At 37.6% G+C, this 20075-nt stretch overlaps 1 protein-coding gene across 1 annotated transcript in view; it reads left to right on the top strand.

Annotated features, from left to right (window-relative positions):
- The window catches only part of TMPRSS15 (transmembrane serine protease 15), a 142735-nt gene that overhangs the window by 118784 nt on the left and 3876 nt on the right, over positions 1 to 20075 (top strand). The window contains exons 22-24 of the mRNA XM_055567777.1: positions 10849 to 11030; positions 12711 to 12806; positions 18977 to 19116. Of these exons, the coding sequence (XP_055423752.1) occupies positions 10849 to 11030; positions 12711 to 12806; positions 18977 to 19116 (418 nt within the window). The remainder of the gene's footprint in view (positions 1 to 10848; positions 11031 to 12710; positions 12807 to 18976; positions 19117 to 20075) is intronic.

The following is a 20075-nucleotide window of genomic DNA, read 5'->3' on the forward strand; positions in this document are numbered from 1 at the left end:
CCCCCTTGTGGCTCAGATGGTAGAGTCTGCCTGCAATGCAGGAGACCTGGGTTCGATCCCTGGGTTGGGAAGATCCCCTGGAAAAGGAAATGGCAACCCACTCCAGTAATCTTGCCTGGAAAATCCCATGGATGTAGGAGCTTGACAGGTACAGTTCATGGACTCACAGAGTTGTACACAACTGAGTGACTTCACTTTCCCTTTCACTTTTTCATGGCACTGACTTTGTGTGACTTCGAATCAATCTGTGGGTTTCAGGATCTCATCTGTAGAGTGTCCACAGATTATCTACCTCCTAGGGTGATTGCCAGGGCAAAATTAAGATGCTGCAATACTTTTGTGAATTAGAGAAATGTGCAATAAAATTTTTATTGCTCCTGCTCACGAAATGTCCGTGGAAGAAGACTCTAAGTCTTACCCATGAGATACTCAGCACATTTATTTTCTAAATTGTGTATATTGATAAAATTTCAGACATGCCCCCAAATTGCAAATAATAGTACAGAGAACTCCTGTGTACCTTCACTGACATTTACCATTTGTTTACATTTTATGTTATAAGAACTTTCTCATCATTCTTTCATTCCCTCCACTTTGGAGAAATATTTGTTTTTTGAATCATTTGACAGTGGGTTAAATATGTGCCTCTTTACACTGTGTTCTTTGTTATTTTTTTAAAACTAAGAACAAGAATATTTTCCTACATAATCACAGAAAATCATGGAAATTAACATGCATGCAATACAATTATCTAATTAATTAATACTGTATATATTTACTTTTGTCAATTGTCCCAAATATGTTTTTTAGAACATTTATAGCTTGTATGTTTTCCACCCAAGAACCAATTAAGAATAATGAACTCAATTCAGTTGCCATGTTTCTTTCATCTTTAGTCTAAAACAGCCTTTCTGTCAGCCTTACTATCTTTGTCTGCCTTTTTTCCTTGTCTTTGATATCTTTTTAGTACAAGCAAGTTATTTTATAGAAAGTCCTTATATTTGGGGAAACCCTTCAAGCTTTCTCCCTTGTTGATCTTGATATATCCCCATTCTTTGAGAACTTCCTTACTTTCTGGCAAAATAAAATGTTCCAGGTTCATCTTGTTTCCCTGCCCTTGCTCTCAAATTAAGCTTTCTATAAGAAACCCCAAATCCATTCTGCAATTTTAGTTCCTTCTACATTAAAAAAATAATATCATCTACAGCCCTATAGCTGCTGGTATGCCCTGATTCTAGACCCTCTCAGTGGGCATATCTGTATATTCTCATTGCTCTATAAATATGAACTCAAAATGGGACAATTCAAATAAAACACAATAGAATACATTTTAGTCTTTTCTCCTTCCATATTTGTAACTCATCTCCAATTATGACAAAGCTTATTTATGCTTTCTACAAAATAACTATGGATTTGCTCAAGCTTAGAATGGAAAAGTAGTTTGAAAATTGTGAACCATAGCACTGTCTAAAGCAACCAGAGTTTAATATTGCTTTCATTTTTTTCCCACTGACATATGCAAAATGCCTAATCTTAAATGTCCAATTTGATTAGTTTTGAAAATGCATATGTCTGTGTGACCACACTCTCATCAAGACATAAAACATTTCCACCACCTGGAAATTCCTCCCTTACCCCTTCCCGGTCATCACCATCCTTGAAGTAGACTCCAGAGGGACCACTGTTCAGTCTGAGTGGGTCACTCATTTATAATTTACAGTATGGATCACATCTATTGAATAGACATCTATCCATGATGACATTCCTGGAGGAGGAAATGCAACCCACTCCAATATTTTTGCTGGGAAAATCCCATGAACAGAGGAGCCTGGCGGGCTACAGTCAGTGGGGTCACAAAGAGTTGGACACAATTGAGCGACTGAGCACAATAATGAAATTATCATTGACAAGAAGCCTCTCGTCGATCTTCCATACTTTAATTTGCTCTTCAGAGAAAATCAAATGCACCATGTGGATTACCTCATTTCTCATTAAAACAATTTATTGAAACAGGTGTTAACATTTCTGAAATAGATGATTTCATACCCAGGTGTTTTGGTGTATGACAAGAAATACACACTACTATTTATGCTTTATTTAGTGCTAAATTAATTTAACTTATAGTGATAATAAAACTCTGAAAACCAACTTTTTAAACAGTATTGACTACAGTGAGCGATAGTCATGACTGAATAGTCATGTCCGACTCTTTGTGACCCTATGGACTGGAGCCTGCCAGGTTCCTCTGTCCATGGAAATCTCCTGGCAAGAATACTGGAGTGGGTTGACATTTCCTTTTTCAGAGGAACTTCCCTACCCAGGGATTGAACTCACGTCTCCTGGATTGCAGGCAGATGCTTTACCATCTGAGCCACCAGCATTACTTAATTAATGGATACTGCAATTACAGTTTAAAATTTGGATTCTTTTTAATGCCTCAAACAGATAGATCTAGAACACAGAATCTACCCAAATATAATGTTTTGAAAAGTATTTCATTTCTACCTAAACATACTCTAAAAAAATATTGTGGGTTTAGTTTCTCTATCTATCTATTCTTATGGTTTTATGAGATCAGCTAATAATAAATTATCTCATTCAGGTTGCAGAAATCCTGTAACACTTTTTCAAGATTTTAGTAATTTTTACAGATCAAAAAAAAAATGAGAAGTATTTTCCTAAGCCAGTAGAGATTTCAAGATTAGTGACTTACTGGGTTTTGGTTATGGCATGGATCTTGATTCCTTTTCTAAGAGATACCAATTTCCAATCTGGTGTCATCTACTTAAAGTCACCTTTGGCCCATATCATATAACTCATTTCCTTGATAGTATTCTATCAGCACTACTTTTAATAACATACTTTTATTAACAGGTAACATTATTATTATTAGTCCACTCAGAAGTTTTATTTCCTAAATGTTTCAGCATCTGATCTCTGAAGCTACTTCTACTTTGAGAATTAATTCTTCATCTTAGATGGCATCACTGTGTGCTCTCTTCCCTTATTTATTTTGTGTAATCACGTGTGCTGATATGGCTTGATCTGCAACTCTTCTCTCCACCTGGCTGATATGTGTAACCACTGGTTGTGCTCAATCTTTCTGACTCCTGGACTGCATCTTGTTTTTCATATATTCCTTCAGTCAGTGAGCACTCACCGTTTTTTGTTCTGCTTTTGGCTTCACCGAGTCTTCATTGAGGTGTGTGAGTTCTCTGTTGTGGCCCACAGGCTTAGTTTTGGGCTCCTAGTTCCCTGACCAGGGGTGTAACTTGTGTCCCCTGCATTGGAAGGAAGATTCTTAACCACTGGACCACTAGGGAAGTCCCAGTGAACACTAGCCTGTGCCAAGCACTGGTCTAAGTTTTAGGGGTAATAATGCTCTACAGATCAACAAAGTTTTTGTGTGAATGATGCTTATATTACAGGCTAGGGCAGAAAACAAAACACTGAGAAGCCTTGCTACCACTGTTAATCAGGAAGTGATTGACAGTGGGGTAGGAACAAGATATGAGATATAAGCAAGACCGTATCCTAGGCCCTGGTGAGGACTCAGTTGGCTGTGGTAAGTGGGATGTGAGCCTGGAAGGTGGAAGAGTGACCTTGTCTTGTCAGGTATCTGTGTAGAGATTCCACTGCTGAGGGGAGCAAGGGTAAAGTTGGGGGAACCAGTCAGAAAGAAACAATGGTGGCTCTAAGATTATGTTAGAGGAAGCTGGACAAATGCCTGGATCTTATTAATATGCTCAGATGCTGAGAGCCATCTAAAGTTGCAGTGATCTCAGAAAGTGAAGAGGAACTAAAGAACTTCTTGATAAGGGTGAAAAAGGAGAATGAAAAAGCTGGCTTGAAACTCAACATTTAAAAAAACAAACAAACAAACTAAGATCATGGAATTCAGTCCCATCACTTCATGGTAAATAAAAAGGGAAAAACTAGAAGCAGCAACAGATTTTATTTTCCTGGGCTCCAAAATCACTGCAGACAGTGACTGCAGCCACAAAATTAAAAGATGCTTGCTCCTTGGATAGAAACGTACCACAAACCTAGATAGCATTTTAAAATGCAGAGACATTACTCTTGAGAGTCCCTCAGACTGCAAAGAGATCAAACCAGTCAGTCCTAAAGGAAGTCAACTGTGAATATTCATTGGAAGGACTGATGCTGAAACTGAAGCTCCAGTAGTTTGGCCACCTGATGGGAAGAGTTGACTCATTAGAAAAGACCGTGATGCTGGGAAAAGTGAAGTCGCTCAGTCGTGTCTGACTCTTTGCGACCCCACGGACTGTAGCCTACCAGTTTCCTCCATCCATGGGATTTTCCAGGCAAGAATACTGGAGTGGATTGCCATTTCCTTCTCCAGGAGATGTTCCTGACCCAGGGATCGAACCTGGGTCTCCCACATTGCAGGCAGATGCTTTACCATCTGAGCCACCAGCAGATGCTAGGAAAGAACAAAGGCAAAAGGAGATGTGGGCAGCAGAGGATGAGATGGTTGGATAGCATAACCAACTTAATGAATATGAATTTGAACAGACTCTGGAAGTAGTAAAGGTCAGGGGAACCTAGCATGCTGCAGTTAAAGGGGTCTAAAAGAGAGTGGGAAATAGATGGGGAAACAGCGTCAGACTTTAATTTTGGGGCTCCAAAATCACTGCTGATGGTGATTGCAGCCATGAAATTAAAAGATGCTTACTCCTTGGAAGGAAAGTTATGACCAACCTAGATAGCATATTCAAAAGCAGAGACATTACTTTGCCAACAAGGTCCACCTAGTCAGGGCTATGGTTTTTCCAGTAGTCATGTATGGATGTGAGAGTTGGACTGTAAGAAATCTGAGTGCCAAAGAATTGATGCTTTTGAACTGTGGTTTTGGCGAAGACACTTGAGAGTCCCTTGGACTGCAAGGAGATCCAACCAGTCCATTCTAAAGGAAATCAGCCCTGGGATTTCTTTGGAAGAAATGATGCTAAAGCTGAAACTCCAGTACTTTGGCCTCCTCGTGCAAAAAGTTGACTCACTGGAAAAGACTCTGATGCTGGGAGGGATTGGGGGCAGGAGGAGAAGGGGACGACAGAGGATGAGATGGCTGGATGGCATCACCGACTCGATGGATGTGAGTTTGAGTGAACTCTGGGAGTTGGTGATGGACAGGGAGGCCTGGCGTGCTGCAATTCAAGGGGTTGCAGAGAGTCGGACACGACTGAGCGACTGAACTGAACTGAACTGAGAGTCGGACATGACTTAGTTACCAAACTACAACAACAGATAAATAAGGAGAAGAATAAAGGGTTTGTCTTTAAGCAATAAGATGAGTGTTCATATCATTTATTGAGATGATGAAAATGAGAAGAAACAGAATTAGAAAGGGAATAAAAGTTCTGATGTTTTGTGTATTAAATTTGAAACTTCCTTTCAGAATCCAGGCTTCCCAGGTGGTGCTAGTTTTAAAGAACCTGCCTGCCAATGCAAGAGACTCAAGAGACATGGGTATTTCTGGTATTTAAAGTCATGGCATTGGATGAGATCATCATTGAAACTAATGTTAATGAAGAAAAGAAGAAGGCAGAAAGCAAATTCTAGAATATTCTAATATCTAAATTTTTGAGAAGAAAAGAGCTGGGAAAGAGAAACTGAGGAAGAGTAGAGAGTGAAATGAGAGGAAAATCACAAATCCGTGGATAGTCTGGGGAATCAAGTGAAGAAAGGCACTCAAAGATGATTTCTTAAGTTTCCAAATATAATCCTTGTTGTTGTTCAGTTGCTAAGTCATGTCTGACTCTTTACAATCCCATGGATTATAGCCTACCAGGCTCCTCTGTCCATGGGATTCTCCAGGCAAGACTACTGGAAGGGGTTGCTATTTCCTTCTCCAGGGGGTCTTCCTGACCCAGGGACTGAACCCACATCTTCTGCATTGCAGGTATATTCTTTAACACAAAGCCACCTGGGAAGCCCAGCAGTAATCCACCAGATCAAATAGTGCTGAGGATTATTTGGCTTAGTCTTGGTTCCCTGTACTTATTTCTCTTTTCACACTTAAACACATAGATGCATAACTTTATTTTAAAAACATACTTAATAGATGAAATAAAAAGTCCCATATGTATGAAACGCTTTCCTATTCATGAGAAAGGATAATATTGGAACACACCCTTCCTGTCAACCCTCCTTTACAATACATCTGCCTTTTTACACACTTGGCTTTTTTTCTTTTGAGTTTCTTTATGGACTCAAGGCCCTTTATTAACAATGTATTTTATTAACTAGAATAATTATTATGATTACTATATGATGCTCAAATTGTTAAAGCTAGCCAGTGTTATCCCATTTAATATGGTTCCTTTGTTCTTTTATTTTATTTTTTTTTTATGTTTTTAAGGTTTTTTTTTTCAATTTTATTTTATTTTTAAACCTGAAACACTGTATTAGTTTTGCCAAACATCAAAACGAATCCGCCACAGGTATACATGTGCTCCCCATGCTGAACCCTCCTCCCTCCTCCCTCCCCACACCATCCCTCTGGGTCGTCCCAGTGCACCAGCCCCAAGCATCCAGTATCATGCATTGTACCTGGACTGGCAACTTGTTTCATACATGATATTACACATGTTTATAATTACCTCTGATACTCTTGAAAACTTTATTGCTCTCTGACAACAGTAGCACATCTCAGTGGCATTCCAATTCTTTCTTGCCTTTGAAAATTGGCTATTCCATTAGGAATTCTTTTCCATTCATGGAGAATGATAATAGAGACTAAAAGTTCTGTAAACATATGGGTTGGCAGTGGGCAAACTTGCTGAGGTTGCTTTATGCCACCATTAGTAATGAGAGAATATTAAAAAATTCAGTTTATAGTACAGGTTCCCATTGATCTTTTTTTCCTTTTAGTATATTGCGTTGCTCTATGATAATTATCTTACCATATTTACTTCCTACCACAGTGAAAATCCCACTTACAAATGGACATTTTTTTTTTAAGATTTTTACAGATCAGATGACTATTTATATTTACTTTTGACCATGTCGAGTAGCATATGGGATCTTAGTTCCCCAACCAGGGATAGAATCCATGCTCCCTTCAGTGGAAATGCAAATCCCTAAACACTGGACCACCAGGGATGTCCCCTGGACATTGTTATGCTTACATTAGTGAAGTTATTTAATCCCAGGACAGAGCAGCGTCTATGGAGCACCTACTATATGCCATGAGGTGCACAGTCTTTGAAGTTGCAGAGGTCAGGAACACACATCTTTCTATTTCATCTCAACCTATGCCTTTCTTTTCCTCACTACTGAGAAAAACACTTTGCTTGAACAGAGCAAACAAAGATGAAACATAGCAGAAATTCTGCCCACTTGCCCTAACTAAAAATACCCTATTTCTGCCATCTTTAGCCTGTGCTGGATTGGGTCTGCCTATCCAGTGGGGTTATATACTGTTCCCATCCCAACCTGTCTTCTCTCCTATAGCTTTTCCTTGATGTGTGAGATTACAGACGTTTTGAAACAAAAATATTTTTAAAACATACCAAGTCCCCTTTCTTCATCTGTAGTGATTTCTCTGAAGATTTTCTTCCCCCATCTCTTGGCTCTGGATGAATGGAAAAACTAGGAAGGATTTGTATTGCTCAATATACTAATAGTAATTACAAAGTACGGATTCTTGAGTCCCATGCCAACCTTCTAAATTACAATTTCTAGAGATAGAATGTAGGAATCTGAATTTTTAGCAAATTTCTCCATTCATTCATAAGATTTAAGTACCGTTGGCTATGACTTCCGTAGTCTCAAGTCCTTGTGCTCAGAGAAAAGGATGTAGTCATTGTCCTGTGCTTGTGCTAGTGTGGGGCTCGTGCTGGGGGAAGTTAATTACATAGACACGGAAAGTTATGCAGAAGGGACATGAGAGAGAAGAGCAAATGACACATGTTGGAGAGATATTTCTTATCCATAGCGCTGCTTACAGATGGTGGGAAAAAACATGGAAGAGAGGCTCTATTCATTGTAGCACAATAATAATTTCAGAAATCATTAAGAATTATGTCAGAACAACATTGCTGTAAGCCACATTAGACCAGAAGATTAAAACATGCATGTTTAATCTTAGTTTGTTGTTTGTGTTGCTTCTCTATTTGAAATACCAAAATAATGAGAGAAAATGGTGGTTCCTAAACTTTGCATTACCTACAAATTCTCTCATATCAGTGTTATTTCAATAGTTCTCAGATAGAGTACAGTACATACAAAAGAGATAATTTGGGAGTTTAGCTACTAAACTGCATTTTATCCGAGCTGCATTTGTTTTATCTATTTAAATTGATAGCAAGTAAATTGAATATACCACTGAGAACTTTTTTGTATTTTTTCTGAATATAAAATATGTAGAAACACTTAAGGAGACAATAAATTTTTTAAGTAAATGTACTCAGTTTCAAAATGAAATCTATAAAATGGGGTCATACTTCCTTTGAACAAATGTTAATAGTTATTATTAAAATGTTATACTATTAATATAGTGTTATTAGTATAATAATTAGTATACCAATTATACCAATTAATAAACAATACTTTATTCTCATTCATAATGAAATCAATAATTAATTAATAATTTATTGAATAAATAACTTACTTATCTCAGTATTTATAAGTGATTTGATTATGGGTTACTTAATTATAAATAGTAAATTTAATAATTTATTAATAATAAATGAACAAAAGTAATAATGATTTATCATTACTAAATAATACTAACTATAAGTGATTAGTATGTATAATTTAACATATAAATAATAATATAATGCATTGGTTATATAAACTATAATGCAAGATATATATAAATAAATACAATTAAATGCAAAGTAGGAAAATAGTGGGGCAATTTTAAGATGCATTTTTTGTAAATATCCAGTAAATATATAAATTAAATGCTGAGTAAAAATACATACAACTTTTTCAGAGGAGTAATTGCCCATTATTTAAGAGGAATACACAAAGTAATGAATAAATAGGTAAAAACATAACAGATGGACTTGAAATAACTTCATGCCCTTTATATATTTACATATATTTGTAGGTGACTTGGATTCTAATATTTGAAGTACCATGTTAAACTAGGCATTTATGACCACAGAGAATTGAATGACTAGTTCTGTTATATTACAGTTACTGGAATTTTCACTTCATTGTGAATATGGCTGAGTTGGCTTAATACCAGTTTTCCAATGGTAATTTCTTGATATGGAGATGTTGCCTACCAACAGCACATTGAGGAATTTCTGTACACTTTCAAATTCTAATACAATCTCTAATTTAATCTGCCTATAATACAAATGTTATCCTTTACCAGTACATTATCAGTAGTCAACATTGTGTATGAAAAATTGTGAGTTCATTATGTGTGGAAACTGCTCAAGTTCATGTATTACCTTATAAATATAATAGGTTTTATTGCTTATGTGACCTCTGTGAATTCAGTGATCCCCTAAACAGGAGGTGCTGCTGAACTTCCTTTCATTGTTACCATAGCTACTGTGGTTGGTGGAAGGAGCCTTGGACCAAGAGGTGGTCTCCACACTGGAATGTGATCTATAGCAGTAGTTCTCAAACCTTACGAGCAACATGGAGATTTAATTTAAAAATGAATATTTAAAAATGCCTCTCTCCATCCCAGACTTATTAAATCAGAGATAGGGAAAGGAGAACAGTGTTATTTAAAAGTGAAACAGGTGATTCTAATGGGAAACATAAGTTGAAAACCACAATCTAGTTCAGTTTAGTCACTCAGGCGTGTCCAACTCTTTGAGGCCACGTGGACTGCAGCACGCCAGGCTTCCCTGTCCATCACCAATCCAGAGTCTGCTCAAACTCATGTCCATTGAGTCAGTGATGCCATCCAACCATCTCATCCTCTGTTGTCCCTTTTCCCTCTGCCTGTAATCTTTCCCAGCATCACGGTCTTTTCCAAGGAGTCAGTTCTTTGCATCAGGTGGCCAAAGTATTAGACCTTCAACTTCAGCCTCAGTCCTTCCAATGAATATTCAGGGTTGATTTCCTTTAGGATTGAGGTGTTTGATCTCCTTGCTCTCCAAGGGACTCTCAAGTGTCTTCTCCAACACCACAGTTCAAAAGCATCAGTCCTTCAGCACTCAGATTTCTTTATGGTCTAAATCTTACATCCATACATGATTACTAAAAAAACCATACCTTTAAATAGAGGGACGTTTTTCGGTAAAGTAATGTCTCTGCTTTTTAATATTCTGCCTAGTTTGGTTCATAGCTTTTCTTCTAAGGGGCAAGCATCTTTTAATTTCATGGCTGCAGTCACCATCTGCAGTGATTTTGGAGCCTCAAAAAATAAAGTCTCTCACTTTTTCCATTGTTTCCCCATCCATTTGCTGTGAAGTGATGGGACCAGATGCCATAATCTTAGCTTTTTGAATGTTAAGTTTTAAGCCAGCTTTTTCTCTCCTCTTTCACTTTCATCAAGAGGCTCTTCAGTTCCTCTTCACCTTCTGCCATAAGGGTGGTGTCATCTGAATATCTGAGGTTATTGATATTTCTCCCAGCAACCTGGATTCCAGCTTGTGCTTTATCCACCCCAGCATTTCACATGATTTACTCTGCATATAAGTTAAGTAAGCAGGGTGACAATATACAGCCTTGATGTACTCCTTCCCCAATTTGGAAATTAAAGGAAATATTTTTAAAGAAGAATTCGTCAGAGAAGTGCAAGATTACCTGACGATATGAACAAGTGGTTCTGAAATATCTACTGTGAATTTCTCTAGAGTGTAACTGTGGTGGATGGGAAATTTCTTATTCTTTTGTTTTCATAATCTTTAGGAGAAATATGGAGCCGTCTAAGTGGAAAGCAGTGCTAGGCCTGCATATGGCATCAAATCTGACTTCTCCTCAGATAGAAACTAGGTTGATTGACCAAATTGTCATAAACCCACACTACAATAAACGGAGAAAGGACAATGACATCGCCATGATGCATCTTGAAATGAAAGTGAACTACACAGGTAAGAGAAATCAGCTTTAGTCATCTTATCTGACCATATTAATTCAAGATCAGATTTGAAATATTATCAGTACCAGTGTATTAATAGTCCATAAAAGTTGGGTAATTTGTTATAGAAATCATTATAATTTAAATGGAATTGGGGAATGGGGAGAAACATATTAAATTACCTTCATCAAGGTGCTTAAATCCAGCTTTCTGGAAAATTGACCAGTAAAATAAAACTCTCAGAGTCCTGTATAACAGTCAACTCCAAGGAGCAACCCAGAGAAAATAGATCATGCTCTACTGCACGCAACCTCTCTTTCTCATGGAAAAGAAAGGTAGGTTCACCTGCTATAGATTCTGGAATAGGACAAAGTGAGACGACCATGTGTTCAAAGAGCAAAGAGAGTGAGAATGGCTATCCATGTGTGTGTGTGTGTGTCTGTGCTCAGTCATCACCTACTCTTTGTGACCCCATAAACTGTAGCCCACCAGCCTCCTGTGTCCATGGAATTTTCCAGGCAAGAGTACTGGATTATGTTGCCATTTCTTCCTCCAGGGGATTTTCCTGACTCAAGGGTCAAACCCATGTCTCTTCTGTCTCTTGCCCTGGCAGGTAGACTCTTTACCACCCAGCCACCATTCATAAAGAGAGTCAGTAATATTAATGAAATGGCAGATGGAGGGCTTCCTCCAAAAATGTAAATAAGGTACAAGAAATCACCTGAGAGAGTAAACCTTATCCTGAAGGGCTCTGCTCAGCTCCAACCTTTACTCTGAAGACTTTCCAGTCCCCAGTCAGGAGAAAGTGTTGGCATTCCTGTGCTTCTAAGGAATTTGGTCTTCATGTGTAGGAGTGTGTGTTAGTTGCTCCATTGTGTATAACTCTTTGTGACTCCATGGACTTTAGCCTGCAGGCTCCTCTGTCCATGGAATTCTCCAGGCAAGAGTACTGGAGTGGGTTGCCATTTCCTTCTCCAGGGGATCTTCTCCACGGGTCTCCTGTATCACAGCGGATTCTTTACCATGAACCACCAGGGAAGCCCCACGTGTAGGAGAGCACTTCTGAAAGGCACATGCTTGCTGCAGTTGGTTGTATGAGCCTATCCTTTTATCTACTTTTGTGTCTGCCCTGTGTTTTACATGTCTCGGATGCTGAATAAATGTTAGGAGGCTTGCAAATTATTGGAGAAGGGCTGAAAAAGTCAGCAACCTGTGCTAATGCCTCCATAAGTACCCTGTAAAACAATCGCCTAAGACCCTTTTTAATGTGGGGATAATTGGGGGAAAGAAAAATCCCCCACAGAACATTTGCCCAAATTTCTCTTAATTAACCCTGATAAAACAGCCTTACCAGGATTTTCACAGAGCTGGCATCACATTCTATTAAGTACCATGATGATTTAAAAATCAAATGTGTATGACTAATTCCAGAACTAAGATGTGTACATTACAGCAGAGTAATTGAGACAATGCGGGGGATCCTAAAAGGTCACCAGTGGTACCTAATCCACTTTCAAAGAAGTGCTGCTCTGCAATGTTCTTTCCCTTAAGATTGATGTCTAAAACATGTCCAGGCAGCATAAAATGAAAACACGAGTTTTTTTTTAGATGAAATGTTGAAAAGGATTGATTTTTAAAACTTTTGGAAATGCATGTGTGTTTGTCCTTGTTTTGTTTTCTTTCATATTTCCAGATTATATACAGCCTATTTGTTTACCAGAAGAAAATCAAGTTTTTTCCCCAGGAAGAATTTGTTCTATTGCTGGCTGGGGGACACTTATATATCAAGGTAAATTGTCAGATTCAAAAGAAAATATAAAAAGCTTGCTAGTACTCTACTCTGTGACTATTTTAAAAAGACTCATATTATAACACTTTTCCTCAATGTCTCTTAATAGTGCTGTCAGGCTTATATTCATATGTTCTGTATTTGTATAGTTAAAAATTTCATTTCCAAATTGCATGTGCCATATTATAAAACTATAATTATTATAAGAGGGAAATCCAAGCATCCCCCGAGCTCAATATCTAATGTTAATATTAATATTATAAACTATCTGATGAAAAGATATACTCACTGAAGTGAATACAGCCAAAAGTGACAAAAATGTATTTTTGTAAAGCATATGGATGAAGTCTCATCAGAAGCCGAATTATTTTCTTTTTAATTAATGTTTTTTATTGAAGGATAATTGCTTTACAGAATTTTGTTGTTTTCTGTCAAATCTCAACATGACTCAGCCATAGTCTGAGCCTCCTTTTTGAACCTCCCTCCCATCTCCCTCCCCATCCAACCTCCTCTAGGTTGATACAGAGCCCCTGTTTGAGTTTCCTGAGCCAACAGCAAATTCCTATTGACTATTTTACATATGGTAATGTAAGTTTCCATGTTACTCTTTCCATACATCTCCCCCTCTCCTCCCCTCTCCCCATGTCCATAAGTCTGTTCTCTATGTCTGTTTCTCCAGTGCTGCCCTGTAAATAAGTTCTTCAGTACCATTCTTCTAGATTCCATATATATGTGTTAAAATATGATATTTATCTTTCTCTTTCTCACTCACTGCACTCTGTATAATAGGTTCTAGGTTTATCCACCTCATCAGAACTGACTCAAATATGTTCCTTTTATGGCTGAGTAATACTCCATTGTATATATGTACCACAACTTCTTTATCCATTCATCTGTCGATGGAAATCTAGGTTGCTTCCATGTTCTAGCTATTGTGAATAGTGCTGGAATGAACAATGGGATACATGTGTCTTTTTCAGTTTTGGTTACCTCAGGATATATGCCTAAGACTGGGATTGCTGGGTCTTATGGTGGTTTTATTCCTAGTCTTATAAGGAATCTCCATACCGTCTTCCATAGTGGCTGTGTCAATTTACATTCCCACCAACAGTTCAAGAGTGTTCCCTTTTCTCCACACCCTCTCCAGCATTTATTGTTTGTAGACTTTTTTTTTAAAGTATATTTTTATTCAAGCTCATAGGACCTTATCAGTTCAGTTCAGTTCAGTTCAGTTCAGTTGTTCAGTTGTGTCTGACTCTTTGCGACCCCCATGGACTGCAGCACACCAGGTCTCCCTGTCCATCGCCAACTCCTGGAGTTTACTCAAACTCATGTCCATTGAGTCATTGATGCCATCCAACCATCTCATCTCTGTTGTCCCCTTCTCCTCCTGCCTTCAGTCTTTCCCAGCATCAGGGTCTTTTCAAACGAGTCAGTTCTTTGCAACAGGTGGCCAAAGTATTGAAGTTTCAGCTTCAGCATCAGTCCTGCCAATGAATATTCAGGACTGATTTCCTTCAGGATGGACTGGTTGGATCTCCTTGCAGTCCAAGGGACTCTCAAGAGTCTTCTCCAGCACCACAGTTCAAAAGCATCAATTCTTCGGTGCTCAGCTTTCTTCACAGTCCAACTCTCACATCCATACATGACTACTGGAAAACCGTAGCCTTGACCAGACAGACCTTTGTTGGCAAAGTAATGTCTCTGCTTTTGAATATGCTATCTAGGTTGGTCATAACTTTCCTCCCAAGGAGTAAGCGTCTTTTAATTTCATGGCTGCAGTCACCATCTGCAGTGATTTTGGAGCCCCAAAAATAAAGTCTGTCACTGTTTCCATTGTTTCCCCATCTATTTGCCATGAAGTGATGGGACCAGATGCCATGATCTTAGTTTCCTGAATATTGAATTTTAAGCCAACTTTTTCACTCTCCTCTTTCACTTTCATCAAGAGGTTCTTTAGTTCTTCTTATAGGACCTTATAATGACTCTTTTTTTTAATTTTTTTTATTTTTTTGTTTTTTAACTTTACAATATTGTATTGGTTTTGCCATATATCAACATGAATCTGCCACAGGTATACACGTGTTCCCCATCCTTAACCCTCCTCCCTCCTCCCTCCCCATACCATCCCTCTGGGTCGTCCCAGCGCACCAGCCCCAAGCATCCAGTATTATGCATCGAACCTGGACTGGCGACTCGTTTCATATATGATATTATACATGTTTCAATGCCATTCTCCCAAATCTTCCCACCCTCTCCCTCTCCCACAGAGTCCAAAAGACTGTTCTATACATCAGTGTCTCTTTTGCTGTCTCATATACAGGATTACTGTTACCATCTTTCTAAATTCCATATATATGTGTTAGTATACTGTATTGGTGTTTTTCTTTCTGGCTTACTTCACTCTGTATAATAGGCTCCAGTTTCATCCACCTCATTAGAACTGATTCAAATGTATTCTTTTTAATGGCTGAGTAATACTCCATTGTGTATATGTACCACTGCTTTCTTATCCATTCATCTGCTGATGGACATCTAGGTTGCTTCCATGTCCTGGCTATTATAAACAGTGCTGCGATGAACATTGGGGTACACGTGTCTCTTTCAATTCTGGTTTCCTCAGTGTGTATGCCCAGCAGTGGGATTGCTGGGTCATAAGGCAGTTCTTTTGTAGACTTTTTGATGATGGCCATTGTGACCAGTGTGAGGTGATATCTCATTGTAGTTTTGGTTTGCATTTCTCGAATAATGAGCGATGTTGAGCATCTTTTCATGTGTTTGTTAGCCATCTATATATGTCTTCTTTGGAAAAGTGTATGTTTAGGTCTTTTTCCCACTTTTTGATTGGGTTGTTTCTCTGGCATTGAGTTGTATGAGCTGCTTGTATACTTTGGAAGTTAATCCTTTGTCAGTTGTTTCATTTGCTATTATTTTCTCCCATTCTGAGGGTTGTCTTTTCATCTAGCTTATAGTTTCCTTTGCCATGCAAAAACTTGTAAGTTTAATCAGGTCCCACTTGTTTACTTTTGTTTTTAATTCCATTACTCAAGGAGGTGGGTCACAGAGGGTTAGCTTTGATTTATGTCATCAACTGTTCTACCTATGTTTTCCTCTAAGAGTTTTGTAGTTTCTGGTCTTACATTTGGGTCTTTAATCCATTTTGAGTTTATCTTTGTGTATAGTTTAGGAAGTGACCCACTCAAGGAGGTGGGTCACAAAGGCTTGCTTTGATTTATGTCATCAACTGTTCTACCTATGTGTTCCTCTAAGAGTTTTATAGTTTCTGGTCTTACATTTGGGTCTTTAATCCATTTTGAGTTTATCTTTGTGTATAGTTTAGGAAGCGTTCTAATTTCATTCTTTAACATGCAGCTGTCTTCCCAGCACCATTTATTGACGATGCTGTCTTTGCCCCATTGTATATTCTTGCCTCCTTTGTCAAAAATAAGATACCCATGGTACATGGGTGTATTTCTGGGCTTTCTATCTTAAGAAGCCAAGTTATTAACTACTACTTTTCCCAAAGCAATGAAAGTATTTGTATTAATCATAGAAATAATATAATTTATATTACATAAATTATCATATAAATGTTTACATGATAAATCATATAAGTTAATCATATAAATGTAAAGATGAGTAGGAAATTCTTTTCAACATGCTGATTCCACCTACTGACAAGAAGACTCAGATATGGCATGAATGTTACACTGAAGACTATAAATTGATAAACCATTGGCTCACTAGCATTTTTTGATAGCATGCTTTCCAAACAAAGAAAACATGCCCATATTAAAAATAATCAAGCATTTAAAAATAAAAAGCATTCTAGTTCTTCATACCCCATAAATGTAACTGCAAGTTTCATTGGTTTCAAAATTCTTCATGGGAGTTAACTCCATGTAGGATAATTTGACCATTCGTTCATAGCTAAGCAAAAAGTTAAAGAACTATTGTCAGGTGGAAAAACCTGGTCTCTAGAATCACAATAGGTCATTGCCATCTTATGTAAAAATCCTAATTGCATTTAAGATGAAAATGCACAAAATCTTGTGGAGAGGAGCAGGTCCCAAAAGCAAAAGATGCACAGCAAAAATATCCTTACTTCTTGTAGGAGAGAGTATAATATGTGAGTCAAATCATTGTCTGATGGTTCCAACAAAGGTTCTCCACTGCAATTACGTTATGTAGCTGAAATGCTTTGCTTCTGCTGCCCGGAAAGTATATTGAAGTCAAATACTGTTTATTATTCTATTTCCTCCATTTGAAAAATGTCATGACTTATTAACTTTGAAATCTGAAGAGTAAAAATGATTCTTAGATATTTTTTCTATCAGACTTCAAGCTAAAAGACATTTATGACTACAATGTACTCTTTAAAAACAAATTATCTACTAACAAAATTTAAGACTTTATTGCATAAGAAATTATTTTTTTAAGAGTTGAGTAAACTTGTTCAGATTTGCTTATTGTTACTAAAGATATGCATTTAATTGACTTAAGAAAAGACTCTGGGAGTGGTATGGAGCCAAGAAAAAAAAAATCTGCATCTGAGATCAATTTCACTTAGAAATAAACAAATTATATTTAAATATTTCCTGGGTGATGGCAATTTTAACGAATTTTATGAACTTTGTCTTAGGGTTTCCAACTATTTCTAAAATCCCAGTTTTTCCCCTTTGAGTATAATATACTAATTAATTTTCTAAGAAGATCATGAACATATTGCTTACAAAGAAAAGAAAGAAGTATTAGTTGATTAAATCAAGGCAACTAGTAAAATTAAAATAACTTCACCAACATTTTTGTGTGGGTTTTTTCTGTGTGAACATGTATATTTTCAATTGTCCTCTTGATAACTCATGTTGACAAGTATTAACTGTAAGACCACTGCTCAAAATTTTTTTAACTTTTTAAAAAGTTTTATTATATAGCGAACCAATTTATTTATTTCTTGACAAGCAGCAAAATTGTCTTTGATTTTTATCGTAAAACTAAGTCTACCAGGCCATACTCCATCTTCATAGAATAAATGACAGTGAGATGCTGAAAGTTCTCCTCCATCGTAACCTCTATAATTCACTTTTTAAAGTCCATTGTCAAACTTTAAAAGTCATCCAGCCTCTGAAGTCACTGGCACCAGTTGGAATCAGTTCCCAACTTCATGTTCACTGTCATACTGATGCCTTGAAATCGACCATGGTTGGAGTGCTTATAACAGGCACATTGACAGGCAATACATATTGGGGCTTTGTCTTCATTTCTTGAAAACCAGTTATTGAACATTTACAAACACACCACTGGGTTATTTACACATTGCTTTGCACCTAAATCTCTCACACACACACATGTTTGTTTCTCATTTTTTAGTGTGGCAACAAAACATAACTGGAAATGAGGTCACACCAACACTGGCTGTCACATGCGCTAGCTGATTTTCAACTTTCTGCCTCTCTTGAGAAGCCAAATAGAATTGCTAATTATTGGAAAGTGCTTATCATGTACCTTTTCTAGGGCACTAGACACCTGCTTTTTTCACATCCCTCTTGGGATTGGTGTTTCAGTAAACAAAGATTCAGGCTTTCAGTGGATGAGTCATTTTGTAAAAAGCATGGAAGTGTGCTCTGCTACTCAATGCCTCCTTTCTCTCTGCACATGGATGACAAGCTGATTGCCCTGAGACCAGGGCACAGTTCCTCTGAGCTTTGTCTCCTGCGCAGTTCGCACCTGTTTGCTCACAAAGGAGCTGAATACTATCATAAGGGAGCACCTATTCAGGTGGCAGATGAAAAGCACTTCTGGATTTCTGAGCCTTTGCTAATTTTCATGAATGAAGCTTTTTGTGTTGGTGGGCTTTTTTTCCCCATGAACCATGTGGCCACCACTTGAAATTATTGAAAATACCCAAAGACTGTCTAGTCCAGTCAACCATCCCTGCTAACCCTTGGGAACTAAAGAAAGTGCTTTACTGTCACTCATTTGGCAAAATCCACAGATGGGCTTTATTATGTGCTTTAAAGTACAGGGTTTAGCATTTAGTTTCATTGTATATGCACACAGTACTCAGTAATGAGAGGGAACTGTTGAAATAAATAAGACTGATGGCGGCTCATTCGCTGCTGCATGTTGATCACTTCTGACTGGCTGGCTGCATTATCCATCTCCAACAGGTTCTACTGCAGACGTACTGCAAGAAGCTGACGTTCCCCTTCTATCAAATGAGAAATGTCAACAACAGATGCCAGAATATAACATTACGGAAAATATGGTGTGTGCAGGCTACGAAGCAGGAGGGGTAGATTCTTGTCAGGTAAATATGTAAAACTGCTCACCTTCAATTTCAAGAAAGCATTGCTACATGATGAGCTCATCATTCATTATGACCAGGGAGTACAGAACTCACCAGGATCTTAAGTATCTCTTCTTTTACAAAACTGTGACTTTTCACTTTTATTTGTGGCTTATCTGAATAGTCCTCCAGGGTAGACCTGAGCGTTAGAAACAAAGCTAATTTTACCAACAAGAGTTACAAATCAGATGTTTTTAGAGGCTAGGCATAAAATAAGAATGTGTCCAACTGCCAAGTGAAATAGACTGGGCCTATAGGGGCAGGTGGGCTGGAGAGGTACACCTTAGCTAGAAGCATTTACTTTCAGATTTCCAATTCTTTAAAAAAAAAAAAATACCCTAATACAAACAAAACAGATCTGTAGGCCAATTTGGCCTATACTTCTCCCATTCTCAACCCTTATTCAGAGTCTGGTTCAGGTATCCAGTCACCCCAAATAATTTCTGGATGAAAACCAACCTGGAGAGCATGCAAGGTATTTGAAGTATCACTAGCTTTTAACATATGTGACTTTCAGAGAAAACTCTTACCCACAAAATAACCCTCATGGAAAATAAAATCATCTTACCACCTAGAAATAATGTATCCATCTATCAGTTTTAGGAAATCTACATACACTCAACAAATAAAAAGTAAATTCTGCTAGATTTTAAAATTTAATTCTCAGGTACAGCATGAAATAACCATGAGAGCATGGATGCTATGCTCAAACTACTTATTCAACCCTTGCTGTAAAACTTACCAGTGAGAGTGGGCAAGTCACATAGCTATGATTAAATTGAGTTTTAAAAGCAGTAACACATGTAAGGCACTAAGTAGGCACTCAAAAAGAGTAAAAGTTGTTATTGTAAGACTGTAAATAAATTTTGTGGCATGTTTTCTATATTTGAAAATTAATAAAATATTAATGCATTAACATC

The sequence above is a fragment of the Bubalus kerabau genome, chromosome 2 (assembly GCF_029407905.1).
Source record: "Bubalus kerabau isolate K-KA32 ecotype Philippines breed swamp buffalo chromosome 2, PCC_UOA_SB_1v2, whole genome shotgun sequence".
NCBI classification, from domain to species: domain Eukaryota; kingdom Metazoa; phylum Chordata; class Mammalia; order Artiodactyla; family Bovidae; genus Bubalus; species Bubalus kerabau.